Source organism: Saccostrea cucullata, unplaced genomic scaffold (assembly GCF_032062105.1).
Source record: "Saccostrea cucullata isolate Sc308-1 unplaced genomic scaffold, CSIRO_AGI_Scuc_v1 ctg907, whole genome shotgun sequence".
NCBI lineage: Eukaryota > Metazoa > Mollusca > Bivalvia > Ostreida > Ostreidae > Saccostrea > Saccostrea cuccullata.
Genome location: NW_026935419.1, coordinates 214,415 through 234,914, shown reverse-complemented (window position 1 = coordinate 234,914; position 20,500 = coordinate 214,415). Strand labels below are relative to the sequence as shown.

At 32.0% G+C, this 20,500-nt stretch overlaps 1 protein-coding gene across 1 annotated transcript in view; it reads right to left on the bottom strand.

Moving 5' to 3' along the window:
* The window catches only part of LOC134242768 (uncharacterized), an 88,072-nt gene that overhangs the window by 22,017 nt on the left and 45,555 nt on the right, over positions 1-20,500 (bottom strand). Inside the window, exons 21-22 of the mRNA XM_062724890.1 lie at positions 20,335-20,427; positions 13,442-13,656 (exon numbers count right to left, since the gene is read on the bottom strand). Coding sequence (XP_062580874.1) covers positions 13,442-13,656; positions 20,335-20,427 — 308 coding nt within the window. The remainder of the gene's footprint in view (positions 1-13,441; positions 13,657-20,334; positions 20,428-20,500) is intronic.

Genomic DNA, 20,500 nt, shown 5'->3' with positions numbered 1-20,500 from the left:
CCGGTCGTTATCAGTTACATATACTTCGTTCTTTATCACGTTTTGGCCATAATTTATTTTTCAGAATAGATCATGGTATCGTATGCAAGTTTTTATGCCCCCGTAAACAAAGTTTCGGGGGTATATAGTTTTTGTCGTGTCCGTCCGTCTGTCTGTCTGTCTCTCTGTTAGTCTGTTTCTCCGCAAAAACTTTAACCTTGCCCATAACTTTTGATTTAGTAGAGGTATGACATTCATATTTCACATGTGTATTCCTTGTGACAAGACCTTTCTTTGGGTACCGCCAAATTTGACCTTTTGACCTTGATCTTGGAGTTTGACCCACTTTTACATGAAAATTTTAAACTTTTACTTTGGCCATATCTTTTGAACAGTAGATACCAAGATATTTATACTTCACAAATGTATTTTTTCTCAAAAGACCTTTCATTGGATACCAACAAACTTGACCCTTTGACCTTGACCTTGTAGATTTCCGTACTTGTGAAAAAACTGTAACCTTGGCCATAACTTTTGAACGGTAAGGAATACGGCTTTCATACTTCATAAATGTAATCCTTGTGAGAAGTCCCTTCATTGAATACCAAGAATTTTGACCCCTTGACCTTTGAGTTTGACCTACTTTAAAAAAGCAAACCTTGATCATAACTTTTCAAGGGTTAGGGCTAGTGCTTTCATACTTTACATATTCCATCCTTGTGACAAGACCTTTCATTTGATAACAAGAACTTTGACCATTTGACATTGACCTTGGAGTTTAACCTACTTTTTAAAAAAAATAACCTTGGCCATAACTTCTGAACGGTTACGGTTAGGGCTTCCATACTCTACATAAGTATTCTATATGGCAAGACTCTTCACTGGATACCAATTACCTTGACTTTTTGACCTTGACCTTGGAGATTTTTGTACTTATTGAAAAAAATTTAACATTGGCCTACTTTCAAATTCCTTATTTGTTTTCCAGTGAGAATACCCTACTTTTGGGACCAATTAATTAAATTTGCATTAAAGAAAAGTTTAATCTTTGCTATGTTGCCATACGGGGGCATCAGTGTTTCACAAACACATCTTGTTTGATATAGAAATTACAATTTACAATCATAACCTAATTCTGTATTTTAAGTTTTAACTTCAGTAAAAGCATAATATAAATTCAAAGATGAAAAATTATTAAAGGAAATCGGAAAATTAAACCTTATTGATCCGCCCTTTTTTATTGTTAGTAGATTGATGTTCTGTGTTTTAACTTTAACAAAAAAGCTGTATCTCAAAATTCGTATAGGAAATTTAGACGACATCAAAAAGATGTATTGCGACTTTTTAAATTTCCGATAAATAGAAAACAGACTAAGCGATCGTCTTTCAATGATTGATCTCCATAATTTTTTTCAACTACCGGTATAATATTTTCTTGGCATTGCAACTTTACATAAAGTAATTAAAAGCGTTCAGTAGTAAAGTATATACTGGCGATTACTGGACCATACCAAAAAGAAGAAGAATTTTTTTATTTATTTTTTTATCTATAAGTTACTTTACTTTACAGAAAGTTAAACCATCCTTAATTACAAGAGGCCCATGGGCCACATCGCTCACCTGAGTAACTTGGGTGATGCAGTTCTTCACCAGATTTCCCCTCTTGCTATACCTATCGTGCCCCCTACCCTCTTCCTTTTCATGATTTTTACACATTAGAATCTACACTACCACATGCAGGATGCTTCCACATAAGTTTCAGCTTTCCTGGCCTAGTGGTTTTTGAGAAAAAGATTCTTAAAAGATTTTTCCTAAATATATCTACGTAAAAACTGGATTCCCTATTGTGGCCCCGCCCTACCCTCAGGGGTCATGATTTTAACAATTTCATACCTACACTACCCAAGGATGCTTCCACATAAGTTTCAGATTTCCTGGTCCAGTGGTTCTTGAGAAGAAGATTTTTTAATGACCCCTCCCTATTTTTGTCTTTTCTTGATTATTTCCCTTTGTAAGGGGATTTTGCCCTATATTTTAACAATTTAAACTCCTCTTTACCTAAGGATACTTTGTACCAAGTTTGGTTAAAATTGGTCAATTGGTTCCTGAGAAGAAGTCGAAAATGTGAAAAGTTTACGGACGGACAGATGGACGGACGGACGACGAACAAAATGCGATCAGAACAGCTCACTTGAGCCTTTGGCTCAGGTGAGCTAAAAAAACTCACTTGAGCTTTCAGCTCAGGTGAGCTAAAAAAGTAAAATACGAGGTACACAATCGCACTATAGCAAAGATTTTGTGAAAGTCTCATTTTTAATAAGTGGTAAAAGAGGAGTTGTGGAGAAGATATGGGTACTCCAAAGCGTTACAGATGGGTGTACAGATGGACAACAGACAGACAGAGATGTACAAACACCCTGTTTACAAATACCCCACCCCATCCCCCCACCCCCGTTTTAAGCCGGGGTATAATAATTATGTCACAAAGTTGCTAGACAATGTTTTAATAAAATCAATAATTTGTTGGAACACAAGAACTGACAGAAAGGCCAGAGTAAGAGAGCACCTATCAGGAATTTAAGAATAAGGAAATATTTTGAAGCCATTTGAAGTCACATTTTTTAAAATGTCCTTAAATGATAACTTATTTGTAATTATTCCTACTCCTTAGAAGATGGCTTGAAGCTTCAGTTGCACAAAATGTATTTAACATGCTAAATCTAAGGACACTTTTTTTATAAAGTTAAATTGACAGATTCTTTACCAGATTTCCTCCTTGTAATACACAATGCATCCCCACCCTACCCCACTGATAATAATTTAGACATTTAGAAATCTACACTACCCCAGGAATCTTCCACGTGCACATAAGTTTCAGCTTTTCTGGCTCAGTGGTTCTTGAGAAGAAGATTTTCAAAGATTTTTCCTATATATTTCAATGTAAGACTTTGATTCCCCATTGTGGCCCCGCCCTTCCCCCTGGGGTTCATGATTTGAACAATTTAGAATCTACACTACCCCAGGATGCTTCCACATAAGTTTCAGCTTTTCTGGCCCAGTGGTTCTTGATAAGAAGATTTTCGAAGATTTTTCCTACATATTTCTATGTAAAACTTTGATTCCCCATTGTGGCCCCGCCCTTCCCACGGGGGTCATGATTTGACCAATTTAGAATCTACACTACCCCAGGATGCTTCCACATAAGTTTCAGCTTTTCTGGCCCAGTGGTTCTTAAGAAGAAGATTTTCGAAGATTTTTCCTATATATTTCTATGTAAAACTTTGATTCCCCATTGTGGCCCCGCCCTTCCCCCCGGGGTCATGATTTGAACAATTTAGAATCTACACTATACCAGAATGCTTCCACATAAGTTTCAGCTTTCCTGGCCCAGTGGTTCTTGAGAAGAAGATTTTCGAAGATTTTTCCTATATATTTCGATGTAAAACTTTGATTCCCCATTGTGGCCCCGCCCTTCCCCGGGGGTCATGATTTGAACAATTTAGAATCTACACTATACCAGAATGCTTCCACATAAGTTTCAGCTTTTCTGGCCCAGTTGTTCTTGAGAAGAAGATTTTCAAAGATTTTTCCTATATATTTCTATGTAAAACTTTGATTCCCCATTGTGGCCCCGCCCTTCCCCCGGGGGTCATGATTTGAACAATTTAGAATCTACACTACTCCAGGATGCTTCCACATAAGTTTCAGCTTTTCTGGCCCAGTGGTTCTTGAGAAGAAGATTTTTAAAGATTTTCCCTATATATTTCTATGTAAAACTTTGATTCCCCATTGTGGCCCTGCGCTTCCCCCGGGGGTCATGATTTGACCAATTTAGAATCTACACTATACCAGAATGCCTCCATATAAGTTTCAGCTTTTCTGGCGCAGTGGTTCTTGAGAAGAAGAATTTTTAATGACCCCACCCTATTTTTGTCTTTTCTTGATTATCTCCCCTTGTGAGGGGACTTGGCCCTTTATTTTAACAATTTAAATTTCTCTTCACCTAAGAATAATTTGTACCAAGTTTGGTCAAAATTGGCCCAGTGGTTCTTGAGAAGAAGTCGAAAATGTGAAAAGTTTACAGACGGACAGACAGACGGACGGACGGACGACGGACAAAATGTGATCAGAAAAGTTCACTTGAGCCTTCGGCTCAGGTGAGCTAAAAAATGTAAAGATGTGTTTAAATTTTTGGTATGCTATCTCATGCATAATACTCATCTAAGTTGTGTAATATTTTTTCGTACAGGAAAGATACCAATTCTTATAGAAACTGAAATGAAAAAACAAAATCGGCGGCGAAATATTCAGTAAAGACTTTCATTTTTCACCACGGAGGGAGGTAAATTGCACTTGAAGCATTTATGTTCTAGTTGTTTTTCTTGTTTATCTCCGTCATAAATCTCTTTATCATTGTATATCAGTTAACGAATAAAACGACATTTCTATTTGATATCATCTTTGCTCCAATAAATTTCCATAAACATGAAGGATTACGCTGCGGAAATTTCTACGCCAGGACAGACGTATGGATACCACAGGTTGAAGTAAGAAAAGCTTCGTATTATAGCTAAGATTAACGAGATAAGTTATAATAATATTATCTACCTAGACAACCGGATACCACAATGAGTATTCTAATGAAATCTGATGGATTATTTTTCAATCTAAATGACCACAAGACTATAATGGCGTCCAGACCACCTTCTTCTCAGTTTTATGTGATCCTATCGGATGACTCGCTTGTTTTATAGTCAATATGAAATATATATATATATATATATGGAACGCCATCACTGCCTTATAGCATACAACTATGCATTTATTATGTCAATTTATCATTACGTGATGTGAACATATCTTTACGTTATGTCATATTTTATGATATGATGTGAAAATATCATAACATCATGTCAATGCTGCATTACATGAAGTAAATACATTCTTTTATTATGTCAGCACTTCATAACTTGAAGTAAAAAATCCATTTTGTTAAGTGATTATGTGTTTACATTGTGTTAAAACTTTATTACTTGAAATGAATGTTTCTTTACATCATTTCATTTCTTTAATATGCGAGGTCAAAATCGCATTGCGTCAAGCAAATTGTGTTTTATAATTAAACTTATCATTACATGAAGTCAAAAATCCATTCCTTTTTGAGAGTGTATATTTCTATTATATCAAATCATTATTACCTGATATGGATTTATCTTTATTATACGTCGGGAGCATCATGATGTGAGGTGAACACATCTTACCTTCATGTCAGTGCTTTATTACGCGGTGTAAAAAGTGTATAACATAATGTGAACATATCTTTATATTATATCAACACTTCATTACATTATGTCAAAACTCCATTCCGTGATGTGGATATATAATTACGTTATGTCAAAATTTTCTAATGTGATTTAAAAACATCTTTATATTGTGTTAACTCTTCATCATGTTGATTCCAAAAGTTCATTACCTGATGTAAAAATACATTTTCATTATCTCAAAGCTGTATATCTGGTATATAATGAATGTTGACGACCGTGTTTTAATGACTGGTAAGAGAAGGGGGGGGGGGTCTTCATTGATTAGGACGAATTTCAGGCACATAATATCAGCCCCCCCCCCTTTTCCCATATATAACTTTACTATAGAAAATGTAATGTTCATGGAAAGCACAGCCCCATCCCCACTTTTTCTTGAAGTATAGTCCACTACGGGTAATGTAGTATACTTGAAAAAAAAAATTAGGACTTTTTTTGTTTCGAGTAGAATTTTTTTTCTGGCTGACCTCGGATCCCCTTTCAAAGAAGATGCTACGTCACTGGAATTAGTAATTTTTTCAACAATTCCAGTGCCAGAATTCTATTACAAAAATCTATATATCAGTCTAAATCAGTTGAATATGCCTTAGCAAGCATGCATGGGCACATATCAGTGGCGGATATGGGAATCTTGAACAAGGAAGGGGGACGGTATATGGTTGGAGACCAAGGGGGGGGGGGGGAAGAAGCTCTTAGGCTTTATAGTTTTATAGAAAAAAGTTTTCAACTTAATTCAGCTAATCTTAAGCAATGTCCTACAAAGTAAACCAATAAATTTATTAATCTTATGTATATTTTGGTCACTAAAGATGGAAGGACGGGATTCCTGTCCCCAACCCCCAACCCACCGTTACACGTTTGTTATACTGTGTGTTAACACTTTTAAAAATAGAAAGGAGAGGTAGAGACTGATAAAAAGCATATGGCAATGTTCTTAATAAGATAAGAAGTTTAAGACTTCTATTAAAAAAAACAAAAAAAAAAAAAAAAAAAAAAAAAAAAAAAAACAAAAAAAAAAAACAAAAAAACAATTCATTATGAAAATTTAAAAAAAATGCTGCTCGACTCATAATATTTGATTTATTTAATTATCAGATTAAAGTAAACGCCATTGAAATTAATTCACAGTCGCAGTGTGAAGGCCTTGCGCTGCACGTTTCAAGATTGTCAATCATTTGTCGCTTTACGTTTTCATTTAAATATGCCACTCCCAAATCGCCGAGAATTTCTTCTACGACTGTTTTCTTTCCCGCCATTTTTAGTGCCTGCGGAACGCGGAAAATACGTTATGCGCATATAAAGGCCGAGGATACCCGTGTTCGCATAACGTAATAGTGAATCGACATAATGTAGAAGAGTGCGCACAGTTTAACATGAGCTTTCCACAGCAGATCAATATGAAATAGCCTAAGATACACGTATGCTGACAAAAGGCTGAGCATTTTTGACACAATGTAAAGACACAATGACATAACGTAATAACGATTTGTTAAAAAGTAACTAGGGCAAATTCACATCATGAAATTGATTCACGTCGTCATGTAGCATATTGATGACATAATGTAGTAAAAGAATTGACCACTTGTGACAATTTTTTGACATCATGTAATGAAATTCTGACATCGTATTATAGCGACTTGATATCAAATTAAGATAAATTCACATCAGGTAATGAACTACTCAGACCAAATAGTAGAGAGTGCACGTAATGTAATACTGAGTTGAAATTATATAAATGTATCTTAACACCACGTAAAAATCTTTTGACATAATGTCACAAAGAGCTGATATAATGCAGTGAAAGTTTGGAGCAATATAATTGAAGTGTTAGTAAATGTCATAAAGAAGTTAACATAATGTAAAAGAAAGTTGTCGCAATGTAATAGTAGTGTGTGTAAATGTCATAAAGAGTTGACCTAATGTAAAGGAAAGTTGAGATAATGCAATAGTAGTGCTAATAAATGTCACAAAGAGATGACATAATGTAATGGAAGGTATAGACAATGCAATAGTAGTGTGGGTTAATGTCATAGAGTTGACATAATGTAATGGAAGGTTGAGACAATGCAATAGTAGTGTGGGTTAATGTCATAAAGAGTTGACATAATGTAATGGAAGGTTGACACAATGCAATAGTAGTGTGGGTTAATGTCATAAAGAGTTGATATAATATAATGGAAGGTTGACACAATGCAATACTAGTGTGGGTTAATGTCATAAAGAGTTGACATAACGTAGAGGAAAGTTGACACAATGCAATACCAGTGTGAGTAAATGTCATAAAGAGTTGACATAATGTAATGGAAGGTTGACGCAATGCAATCGCAGTGTTCTGCTATAAGGCAGTGACGGCGTTCCATATATATACATTGCTTTGTTAATAAAAAGTCAACAGTGCGCAAAAAGAGTCGTGCACCACCCCAATCATGCTTGTTTTCCACAGAAACTGCAAAATTTTATTTTAAATACCATACAATTTCTTGTCTTTTGGTTTTGATCTCTTTTCGCATGGAACTTCTACCGTCGAACAATTCATTACAAAAATAAAACAATGTAAACTGACATGCATTTGTTTTACTATATATTCCCCATTCATTAAAATAAAATGATCAAATTACGTCAGCATTGATACTCTTTTCATTTACATGCAAATCGTGTACTTAAAAATCGAAACATATTAATGCATATCTTAAAGGTAAAAATAACTTTGATAATTATTAAGAGTCTTATTTCCAAATTTGATCTCAATTAATCAACATTGACAGGAAACAAAACTTCTGTAGTCCTATATTAACTTCTAAGAAAAAAAAAATGATGCATTAATTTCTTTAAATCTGTTTGTTTACTAGGAAGAAAGTTTTATAATGAATTACGATAAAAATTTAAGAGGATAAAATTTTTTTGAACGTAATAGTGACATCTCCTTAATTACAGGAGTAAACAATGACTAATACAGAAGAATTCCCTCTGCCTGCACCAGACAGGTGTTGTAATGTTAAGATAAAGGATTGTCCTCCAGATTTTAAATGGCCCTTTTACTATGCAGGTGATGTAGATTTTTTTAAGTGGTATTTAGAAATCGTAATCAAATGTAGAAGAAAAAACAAGAAATGGAAGAAGAAGATCGAGGATCAGAAAGCCTTTTGATTCCAGTTTTAATTTAGTTTTACAATGTAATTATTACCGCCTGAAGGTTCAAGCCAAAAAGATGAACAAGTCAAATCTATTATCAGATTGAAAGTTGGAGAATTTCTTACAGATACCATCGATAGATATAAGAGCACATTTCTTAATCTAATAAACCACCTGTCCCTGAGAGAAAGGCCGTGTCATCTCATTCAATTTTAAGTGGGTGGTAGAGTATGTATATGGGGGAAGTAAAACATATAATCAATGAAACGGGTAATAGGGCCTTATAGGTGATCAGAGTTTCCCTCATTGTGGAGAGAGACAGGTAAAAAGGTAGATAAATTCCCAAATGCTTTTCGCAGGTGCTTCTAACAGCATATGTCAAACTAAATCCTTCTCCTTCTATCAGCTTTGAAATTTTTCTGAAGTAAGATAGACGGTATGGTGAATAAAATGTTATCTGCAGGAGAATCAAAACTTAATCGTTTTCCCATTACACTCTGGTCGAGGTGAGTTCTTGTTTAAGTCTAAAGTTAGCCTGGTTTGTCATTTGGTATAGGACGGCCATCCACCTAACGACAAGCCGATGTTGGCAACAAAGCTGGGCCGGGGAATGCGATCTCATCGACAGGTGAGAATCTACAGGTGTCCAGCAACCAGGCAGAGCTGAGAGAACGAGACTCCCACCGAATCCCCTCAGGTCGCTCATTTCCAATTCCAAAAGTTATCATTCTTCATTTTTTAAAAAAAAAAGATATATCGATCAGTTTACTGTCGTAGGTATAAAAAAGATTACCCTTTTAAGTAAACCAGCGCTAGACAGTTTATGGAATTATGAACGTGTAATTGATTATTTAATAAAAACAAATAGATCAAAGAAAGAACAGGTGTTGTTCGTCTTTTTTTTTAAAAAGGTGGTTTTTCGTGAAAATATGAGCGAGACGGAAAGAGATCAGGTAATATATCATACCGAAACAAGTGTGCCTTTCTTTAAATTACATGGATTTCCTAATTTCTGGCATGTTACGATGCCTTTTATTACAAAATTAAGGGGCGTTGTTTAACAAACATAAGATTTTACAAGAAGTGCAAGAAATGAGCAGAATAAGGTTCAATATAATTTTGTAATTCTCTCTCTCTCTCTCTCTCCTCAAAATAGAATTTATGACAGTTCTTACTGCTTACGTCTTTTATAGAGACCCTAATTCTAAACCCAGTGAGATTTTCATTGCACATCTTTAAATTGCATTTAAATTCTCCCCTTGTCTTTCATTTACTTCAAATGTTTAGTCTTGAAGGAGACGCATTGTTTTTCTTATTAATGACTTACAGTTTGTTAAATTGTTTACGCACTTCGTTTACCCTTCGAACATTAAAGATACCCAAAAGCCCTACCCTCTTTAAAGTGTGCAATTTTTTTGTAAGCTAAAAAGAAAGTGGACTACTGATTTCTGTTTAGTCCTTAGCTTAATGTCAAGCATGAAGTTTATGAAAATAATTTGGTCGTTTGATTTTAGGTTATTTGATCTCTGGAAACCCAGTGGCTTTATTTTAAAAAGCACAACGAATCACACAACATTGTTAGGATACAAACTTAACGAGAATTGTTGAAATCGAATCACTTAGATTTTCACAAATATTGAGACGAAACTTTAGATAAGAGGACAACACACTTGCATGAAGTGGAAAAACAGCATTAACACGAACTTAAACGGTTTGGATAAGACGGAGAATTTCCTTTTCATGTTCTCTATAAATCGCAATGCGAGTTTGTCCGGAGATGATGTATAGGTTTTCTATGAGGCCAGATAGCTCAGCGGTTACTGTACACACAAACAGAAGATTAAATGCGAATAATTGAAAGGAAATTTATAACTAGAAGACTTCATAACGAAGCATTACGTCAGTGGGCAAAATCGTTAAGTAAAACACAAAGAAATCCTAGGAATTCACCATGTCTTGTACTTAAATACTTAATCAAAGACCACAAATACTAACGCAAACACTGTGCTTTATCTGATTATTTGGTACATGTTCTACCTTAATGTGTTCTAGACATTACCGATCAACAGTTGCTTTGGAGATATATTTTAACTAGAGTTACCGCTCTTGATAACTATCTCTTTCTAATGTTTATCTCTGCAATCATCAGAACTTTAATTACAGAGTCCTTAATATTTAATTATTCCTTAAACCTTCTCGCCGTAAATTAGCATATATATTTACCTATATAATACATGTTATGCAAGAACTACTTGAACTTGCATGTCAATGATGTGCTTTTCATATCGCACACACATAATTGAAGTTAGCACATATTTTAAAAGATACAAACTGGTGTTACTATTTTTCATATATAAGCTCTAACATGAAAAGCTGTTTCTTGAGACTATTTTTTCATATCAGAGCACTGATTTATTTTTTCATAATTCCTCATTCTTTATCATTAATATCAAAATGTTAGCTGTAAGCAATTCTTTCATTCTTTCAGATGTTGCGCCTTGCAGGAAACGATTTTCTGAATATTACTAAATCAGCAATTTTAGCTAAGAAACCACATAAAATTATTTACAGTGAAAAAAATCAAACAAGTCAATTAACAGAGGTTAACCACAAAAAAAAAATCATCCAACGACCAGTAATTTCTAAATGATCATTGTACAAACCACATCAGTCATAGAATTCTTGGATATTGCAACTCTAGTGAAATAAAGAACAATGCCCTCTTCTTACAAAGACGTCTCTATATGAGTGAAAAATTCTCAAACAGGACGTTAAACAACAACCAATAAATCAATCTTCAACAACAAATATCCTTCATTTTTTTACAAAGAAAATCTACAACAATTTCTTAATTAATTAGAAAATGACGAAAAAGAAAATGGGTACTATCCAGAGTTAGGGAAAGACAGATACTGCAATTAACATACACTACCGCCTCTCAAGCGGGAGTTACAGGAACACTGAGTAAAAACATCTGCTACATGCTTTCTCGTAAGATCAATTATGCTCATATAAAAGTAAGAGTGAAGTCCCTTATAAAATATTTCATGTGCATAAACATTCTATATTTCATAATTTGCAAGAATAAAAAGCGCATGTGCTTTGTGTCTTTAGTGCATATGACATTTATAAATTCAATTACTGTAACTTCAAGAGATTCAACCAAATGGCTGCTCTCTTTAATTACGTTGAATGATTTGTTTTTCATGCACTAAAAACACAATTTGAATATTAAATTTAAAACGCTATTATATTAAGTAATATTTAAAATACAGTCTTCAGTAGCTCAAAAATTTACCAGATGATAATTGTTTTCTATCAATATCTAAACTGAAGTCGTGTTCAAGTTGTTTCTGCTAAATTTCAAGATGCTCAGAAGGAAAAAAGTATGCTTGTTAAGTTAGAATGTTTTTAAATCTCTGTCCATCTGTTATATAAAATTATTAACTAATAAAATTCAGGAGCTTTGTTTGGGCTTTGAAATTTCACCGGCAAAAATTGCCTTTTCTATCGATTTTGAAAAGTAACATGTTTAGGGCTATAAAAATTTTCCTCTCTTTGAAAGGAAACTTTGTTGAATAAACTTTTAATACTGGTATAGTTTTCAGTTTTTAGATTTAACATTATTCCTTCTCAATGATTATGTTGAATCTTGATATATTTGTTTTCCATTGTTCTGTGAAAATATTTTATTTAGAAAAGTTTAACATATGAAAGTCTAACACAAAATGAAGAGAATCCAAAACAAAGAATCTTAAACTGGATGGTATAAAAATTCAAATGCAATAAAACAAAAGAAGCACACTAAAATCGTGAAAAATTCAATAAACTATTCAAATTGTCTGGGACAATTTTGTTAGTAGACCACGTGATTTCAGGACAAGTCGCACACCTGGGAGTAATAATTCTACTCAGTTGTGCGACCCTACGTTTTGATGACAGTAATTATATGTACAAGTTATTATAATGAAAAAATTTAATTCACAAGAAATTAATCTTTCAACCACACATTTCACGAGACTGCAAGCGATCTCCGCTGTTCCCGCTTAAGCCACCACCACGTGACCACAATTTACTTGGACACCTTTATAATATTTAGCTAATTTGCATAAAACTTTTCTTTGAATTAGCATTAATTGCGAGCCTGTCCTTCCTTTGATCAGTGAATTTATTTTCCTTGGTTTTAACTCTTCTAGGAGGAGTGTCAAAATAGCATTTAAAACACATGTACATACAGTATGTGCATATATTTATCCATTTGTGTATTAACAATGTAAACAAAATTCAGTAAATTGATTTTAAAGAGATTAAATAACTACTCTAAATAAGAAAATATGGGAGGAAATATGTTTAAAGAATGTTTGTGGAAAACGATTGGAATATGGACTGGAATTTATTCTTGGAATGTGATTTGTTTGGAATTTAGGTACAAGTAGAAATATTCTTTTCTGACTGGACATATAAAATTTAATGCAGGCTTCGCTCGTTAGAGATGGAAGTTAGTAACCGAGTTTAAGATTCTACTTTACACAAAATTTTCAAATATTAGATAATTTGATATTCAAATGATTACTCCTCCTAAATGAATATGCACGTTTAATATATTCATCATAAATTTCATTGAAGGGTCAGTCTCAGAAAATAAATGACAACATATAAAAGCAAAAAGTCTTTACATATTAAACTAAAATAAACTTGCTTCCTTCTTTAATACTTGAAATTCATTTCGTTGATTACAATATTTTTTACTAATTTGTAAAATACCAATGTATTGTTTAAATAAAAAAATGAATATTTTTAAAGAATGTTTACCAATTCATCTTTTTCTTGCTATAAGATTATAATTAAAGTGTGTTTCATGGTGATAAGCTTTTTTAAAATACTTGTTCGGTTCTTAAATCATATAATTGAGCTTTGCCTAATTACACTTGCAATATTCTTTGATCAAAGCAAAACTATGAAGGTGACTGGAAAACAGGCCCCATCGTGTGAGAGAATTACATACTTACACATCGCTTGCAGAAGAAAATATCAGTTCGTTGATGGCCTCAATTGACATCCATTTTAGGGGCAGCCGACCACCCTTCCGATTTACGTAAACTTTGTTGTCTAACGTGTAACGCGTGAGACCAAAGTCACCTATTTTTACTAAGTTGTTCCCGTCCACTAATATGTTTCTTGCTGCCAAATCACGATGGATATAACCTTTCTGGGAGAGGAACTCCTGAGAAATAAAAAAACATGCATTATAATTTTTGTATTTCAATACAACTGACGTCAACTTAGAAAAAACATAAACAATGCCAAGAAAGTCATAATGTGTAAAACGTAATTAGCTTATGCAGTTAGGAATTCCGCATTCATAAGGGTCTTGAATAGAAGAATAAAAGTCACATCACAAGAGGTAGTATATGAACTTGTGAAAAATGCTACTGGTTAGGAAATTCAGAATACAAGTACTGAATTTTTTTTACTGATATTGTCTAGAAGATGAATTGTAACATTTTCAAACTGATTGTCTATTGTACAAGCGAGAGGAAAACGTGTTTAATGATATTTCAAACTGACTGAAAACCTTTTCCATTTCATAATAAAGGAAATATATATATATACACGTATAAGAAAATGTTGCTATAATTTTCAGATAAAAATGTGATGTCGAAAAATTGAGAAACGTACTAATTTTTGTCCCCCGCTTGAAAAGTGGGGGATATTAATTTGGGTTTGTCCGTCCGTCCGTCCGGACGTCTGTCCGTCCGTCCGTCCGTCTTTCTGTCTGTCTGTAACGCTTTCGTTTCCACACGATATCTCGAGAACCCTTTGAGCTTTTGCAATGAAATTTAGCATAGCAACTCCCTATACTAAAGAAGATATTGATTTTGAGGTCAAAAGGTCAAAGGTCAAGGTCATAAATAAGCAAATTCTGTCTGTTAAAACACTTTCGTTTCCACACGATATCTCTAGAACCTTTTGAGCTATCGCAATGAAATTTACATAACAACTCCCTGTGGCCTAAAGAAGACCCCTATTGATTTTGAGGTCAAAAGGTCAAAGTTCAAGGTCGTAAATTTATATATTCTGTCTGTGTGTAACACTATCATTTCCGGGCGATATTTCAAGAAGATTTTGAGCTTATGCAATGTAATTTTATACCAAAACTCCCTAGGACGTCTCTCGCCCCTCTCAAAGTGCCCCGCCCCGTTTGTTTTATTAGTATTTATAGTATTACATGTCGCTATTTTTAGCGCAGGGGCATGAGGAGAGTTATTGCGTATAAAACAGGTTCTCGGCGGACTTTATGTTCTTATTACATCTATTAGTGGTTATGTCTCTCGCTTCAAGTGTGAGAGGTCCCGGGAATAAATATATATATATATATTCAGCATGTGAAATGAAAAATTTATGAGGTTATAAAATCATCATTACAGTGTGATAAATATTCTATATAAAAAAATCTTCTATACACATAATAAAGAATAAGCAATCAAATCTTTATATGCATATTGACATACATGTATTTTATTTCCTTCAGTATACATGTATACATTTAATAATTCTACAAATTCAGTCAGGGGGAGCCGACTTTTTCCCTAAGCGGGGGACACGAATTCTCTGAATTAGCTTGTTTTATTTACATGAAAGTTTGAAAATCACTTATTCTGCATGCCGTATTTGAAAAAAATATAGGACTCTCCATCGGTCTCTTTTACAGATAGTTGTTAACCATATCTATTTCTCTCTCAGTAAATTGTTTCTGCTGTTAAGACCTTTAAGCCCATAATTTCGCATTAAACGTTTATGTTCTAAACATTCTTTGGAAATCAAAGAAAATTTCACCATAATTTACAAAAACAATTAATTTCAAGTTGAATAATTTTACAACAGTCTCAAGTTAAACAGGTTTTTAAATGTTTACATACTAGTCTATTTTTTCATTGAATCAATTCTGATAAATAGTACGATAATGAATTTCAAATCAATTCTTCAAATTTTATTCGACGAACAAAGGCAATTCAATAAGTGCTATTCAAAAAATCATAATTTACAAAAACAATTAATTTCAAGTTGAATAATTTTACAACAGTCTCAAGTTAAACAGGTTTTTAAATGTTTACATACTAGTCTATTTTTTCATTGAATCAATTCTGATAAATAGTACGATAATGAATTTCAAATCAATTCTTCAAATTTTATTCGATGAACAAAGGCAATTCAATAAGTGCTATTCAAAAAATCATTTTTAATGTTTACATTAAAATTAACGTGAATTTTTTCTGTTTTCTTACCAATTCGCTAAGGCAAAATTCCCGAAGGATAGGCATATTATTTAATTATAAAATAGCAGATGGTTAGAGTGTTAGGCACTCTTTTTTTTTCATTGGTAAAATTATCTAGAATACGTTAATTGCAAAAATTAAAAGAATCATATTTCTGCTGGTCGTGGGGGAATGTCATAACCCCCTCTTACGCAGTTTCTGCACTCTTTTAACTGGTTGAACATACAAATTACTTCAATCAATTTCAACGGCACTGGCTCTTAAAGAGTGCAAAGGCACTTTCATCTATAAAGCCAGAGTAAAATTAAAGGTTAAACGATAAATAAAAGAATCGTTATGCATTAGACACAACATGGTTTGTGTCTGAAGAACATGACCATTCAACCAAATGTAGATAATTAAATTTTGTTTTCTTTCCCTCCACGCGGTAGGAGAATGTTCTTTTACTGTTAAATGTCTATATTTCATACATGTAGACCACCCATCACATGTCATTAGTAGGCCCTTTTTTATTTGTTTTGTTTTTCTTGTTTTTCTTCCACTAAAATTCACAATTACGAATGAATTATTGCTTTAAGACTTTTCCTTTCTGCATGTCCCTACAGGAACTTTTGTCAAGGCAAACGAAAGGTAGGTCGTCGTGGCGATATTTTTATTTCTCACAGTATCAACAAGTGAATAACATGGAAGAGAATGCTTCATACGAATAAAAGAACTACCCAAGCTGTTTAATTCAAATTTGAATATTAGCTGTTATATTTTTACACAAAAAGGCCAAGTAATTTTACAGAAATCACTTGAAATATATATGAATTAGTTAATAAATATTTAAAACGTTCAATGTAAATAACATATAAGAAAGATTTTCTAATCTGTTATTCAAATTTCTTCGATAATGATATTATTACATTAATAAGTGATATTGAAAAAAACTATTTTTTTTCTAAATATTTCCGATTATTTAATTCCATTCATATTTTCCTTAAGAGCTCAAAGACCGTTATCAAGTTAAATAAATTGAGTCATTTAATTAATTTAATGAATATTCATTAATCTATGCCTTTTCGTCACGTAGTTTATGAAATATATTTTAAAGAAAAACATCTAAATAAATGTACAACTTTGGAAAAAAAAAGAATCTCACAAGATAGAATATGCAACTTTCACATTATCAAAAGTATGATCTGAATCAAAACAACATTGCTGCCGAAGTCCATTTTTAAGAAATAAATTTTTAAGTGGATAATCATAATTATTATAACTATTAAAAAAATTTGTGTAAGACAGTTTTATAATGAAGGATATGGAGATAACGAACAGTATTCAATAAGATAAAAGCAAATACCCTAAAATGCAATATACAATGTCTCTATCGCCTAAAAAAATAAAAATAAAAATAATGTAAATTAGTAAATAATCCATTAATTTTTTCGAAGATGGAATATCATCTAAAAATTACAAGTAAAATGGTAATCGACTTTATGGGGGAAAAGAATACAACGCAATGCACCACTTTCAAACCTCAAAAACAAAACCCCATGCAAATGTAGAGTGGAATGTTTACACAATTATCAATTATATTGTAAATAAATCTTTTTCAAACAATAATTATGTCTGATCAATTGCCAGCTGGTTTAGGGCTCTCTCAGACGTAATCCAAACTATTTTTACAAAGAACCTGTAGTGTTAAATCTATGAATGAAAATTCTTCCTCCAAAACAATTAACAGGGCGTAAACATAAAATTCCTCTTCCGTTTTTTCTTTGTCTACTTACAATTCCCGCAAACAGTTATTCTAATAATTAAAGGAATTCGCAAAATTTGCGTTTTCAAGTTTTTTCAGTTTTCAGTGTTCATTAATCAGGAAATACTCAAACAAATTAAGTGAAAAATAAATTAAACACAAGCACTGTGTACGCTCTTGTAGTGAATGAATGTCTACGTTCTTGAAAGCGATATTTTGTCTGTTTAAAAAAAAATCATTCTAACAAGAAAATATATTCAATCAAGTTGTATGGCCTACAGAATGTTAAGAAATGATCGAATGACTCTGAACAATGATTACCAAATGAAAACAGAGAATCGCAATTCATGCATACCTTGTACAATGATATAAAATATACAAATTAAAATGACTTTTTGAAAAATTGACATATGTACGGGACATCTGTTTGTTTCTTGGAGATTAAGATTTCCGCATACACTACATATTCTTTTATTTTTATAGAAATATCCAAGTGATGGTACTTTAAAATTGATGCCTTAAAGGTTTGCATTCATTTACAAAAAAGACTTTTTTAAAATTTTGAAATATAGACATAAAATATAAACAGTATTCATACCATTCTCATGAATATGAATAACAAAAAAAATATGTTTGAATTAAGGAGAAAAGAACAACTGAAAAGAAACAAACAAACAAATAGATAAATAAGTGTATCTTAAAAAGCACAACAATTTATATCCTAAATAACTGTATATACACATGTCACTATAATAAAATATTTACTTACTTACTTACTTACCTAAAATTCTATATGTGTAAGTAAAATGTGGAGAAATAAAGAAATTTCTAAAACATATGATAAAATGAACATTCTACAATGTTTATCTAGTTCACAAATTTAAATGTAAAAATATGATATTTTTATTTATTTAAGTTCAAATACTAGTAAATCCATATTATCATAAATATATTATTTTACAGGAATCAATATATTATGAAGATTTATTTTTCAGTAACACAGTTTTTAACCTAATAAGACGACAATAACAAAAGGTTATTTTAAGTTACAATGTACACTTTTAAGACGATAAAATACATGAATATATAAATTGTTTAACACGTATAAACGCGTTCCCCATCCTCAATCTTCTACCATACTCGAAATGTTAATTAGGAATTTTGAAACTCTATACATGTAGTGGTATTCATAATATACCAAAACAATAACAGTTCCTCTAAATTATCAATATTAAAATACAAATACTTAATAGCATAAAATTTAAAAATTAAAAACAATAATAAACAGATTTTAAAATATAATTCATCAAATGTTTTCTCGTCTTGCAGATCGATTGACTTCATAAAACAATTGTTAATTTTCGGCTATAACATTATCTGTGGTAAACAGCAAAACTTCAATTTGAAGGGTCTCCAGATCAAACTAATTAATTACGATTGACAAACATTTTTCTTGATGGATCGATGTAACCCCCGCAATTCTTTGGCATTTTTTGTGAATTACAAACGTACAATGTATGGTTAAAATTGAATTGTAGGAATGAATCAGTAATTGATGACTTTTCTCATTATTTAGTGCAAAAATAAGAAAGAAAGTTGACAAGTTACAGGAACCCATTCTAGAAACTTCCTAATCACGTAATCAATGACAAATATATTTATAACTTCTGAAATACGAGGGTTCATCCAAAAGGAATGTCACAGCTGCTATTAAATCTTAATAATTAATAAATAAATGTTATCAACAATATTTGGCATACTAATAAGGCTATCAATTTTAATGTTTGACACAGAATTCCATTCGGTTATATAGAATATTTTTTTGAAATTATAAGATAAAAACACAATGTTAAGTTTTGTTTATCGCCGCACGGCAAAAATGTTATTGACGTCATTATGGGTTTTGAACTCTCATTTTCATTTCATCTGAAAATCTTTTTTAACATCAATAATGCCTTTTTAACTATCTTTTCTGCCATTTTGCTATTAATTTTCTTATTTTGGGTTGAAAAATTATTTTTCAAGACAAGACCCAACGTTGTGCTTACATGTATATGAGTATTTTATAAATATTGTTAAATTATTTTATAAAGTAGTATATTTATCTGAATTAATTTTATGACAAAAAGTCAATATATATAAAGACATTGATATAAAAGTTTTGATGAAAACTGTCAATTATTTAAGATTTTTTTATACATCTATTGTGACATAATCCACCCTAGTTGATAATATATCACAAAAACAAGTATCTGAAAATTGAGAAAGTTGTTTTCAAACTAAATAAGGATAACTATTTTCTGTTTTTAAAAAAATTGGAATTAAGTTCATTTTTTAAATGCAGCTTAATTTGTTCACAACATAGAATAAATATTAAAAATAAAACACGTAAAGATCACTAGTCACCAAAAGTTCGTTTACTTTAAGATACAAGAATGGTAACTCTAACCAATAATCAATTTCAACATACGAGGGAACTTTAAATTTGAAACAAAGCAAATATAACTACTAAAATGTAACTGGCAAGGATGTAAAACATAAAATGCGAATGGATTTGATTTGATAAGTTCTCAAAGAAAAAATGGAAGAGGAAAGTAAATAGAAATGTTTATGGTAACAAGTCATATTACTCGACATTTTTGAGAAACACAAGGAAGTTTTTTGATAACTGTTTCCTGTGATGTTTCGGATTGCCGATTTTTGCGGAGGAGGTAATGATTGATCATTTTCGTAATAGTAAAAAAAGTCTAGTAAATGATGTTAGTCTTTTTTTTTTTTTACAGAATATAATCAACAATCATGTTATATAAGTGCATTGGTTACCTTCAGGAAGAGAAATGAAAATAAAGGCAAATTGATGTCAGAACGAAAAACGACTTACCATTCCAGTAGAAATTTGTCTGGCAAAGGAAAGCAATTCCTGGGGGCCTACTGTCTCAATTTCTTGATTAACATATTGTGCGCTGTCGTTACTCTAAATTCGCAGAAAAAAATGACAAAATGAAGCAATAACGTAACAACAATTATGTGTTTTAATGAATGAAACA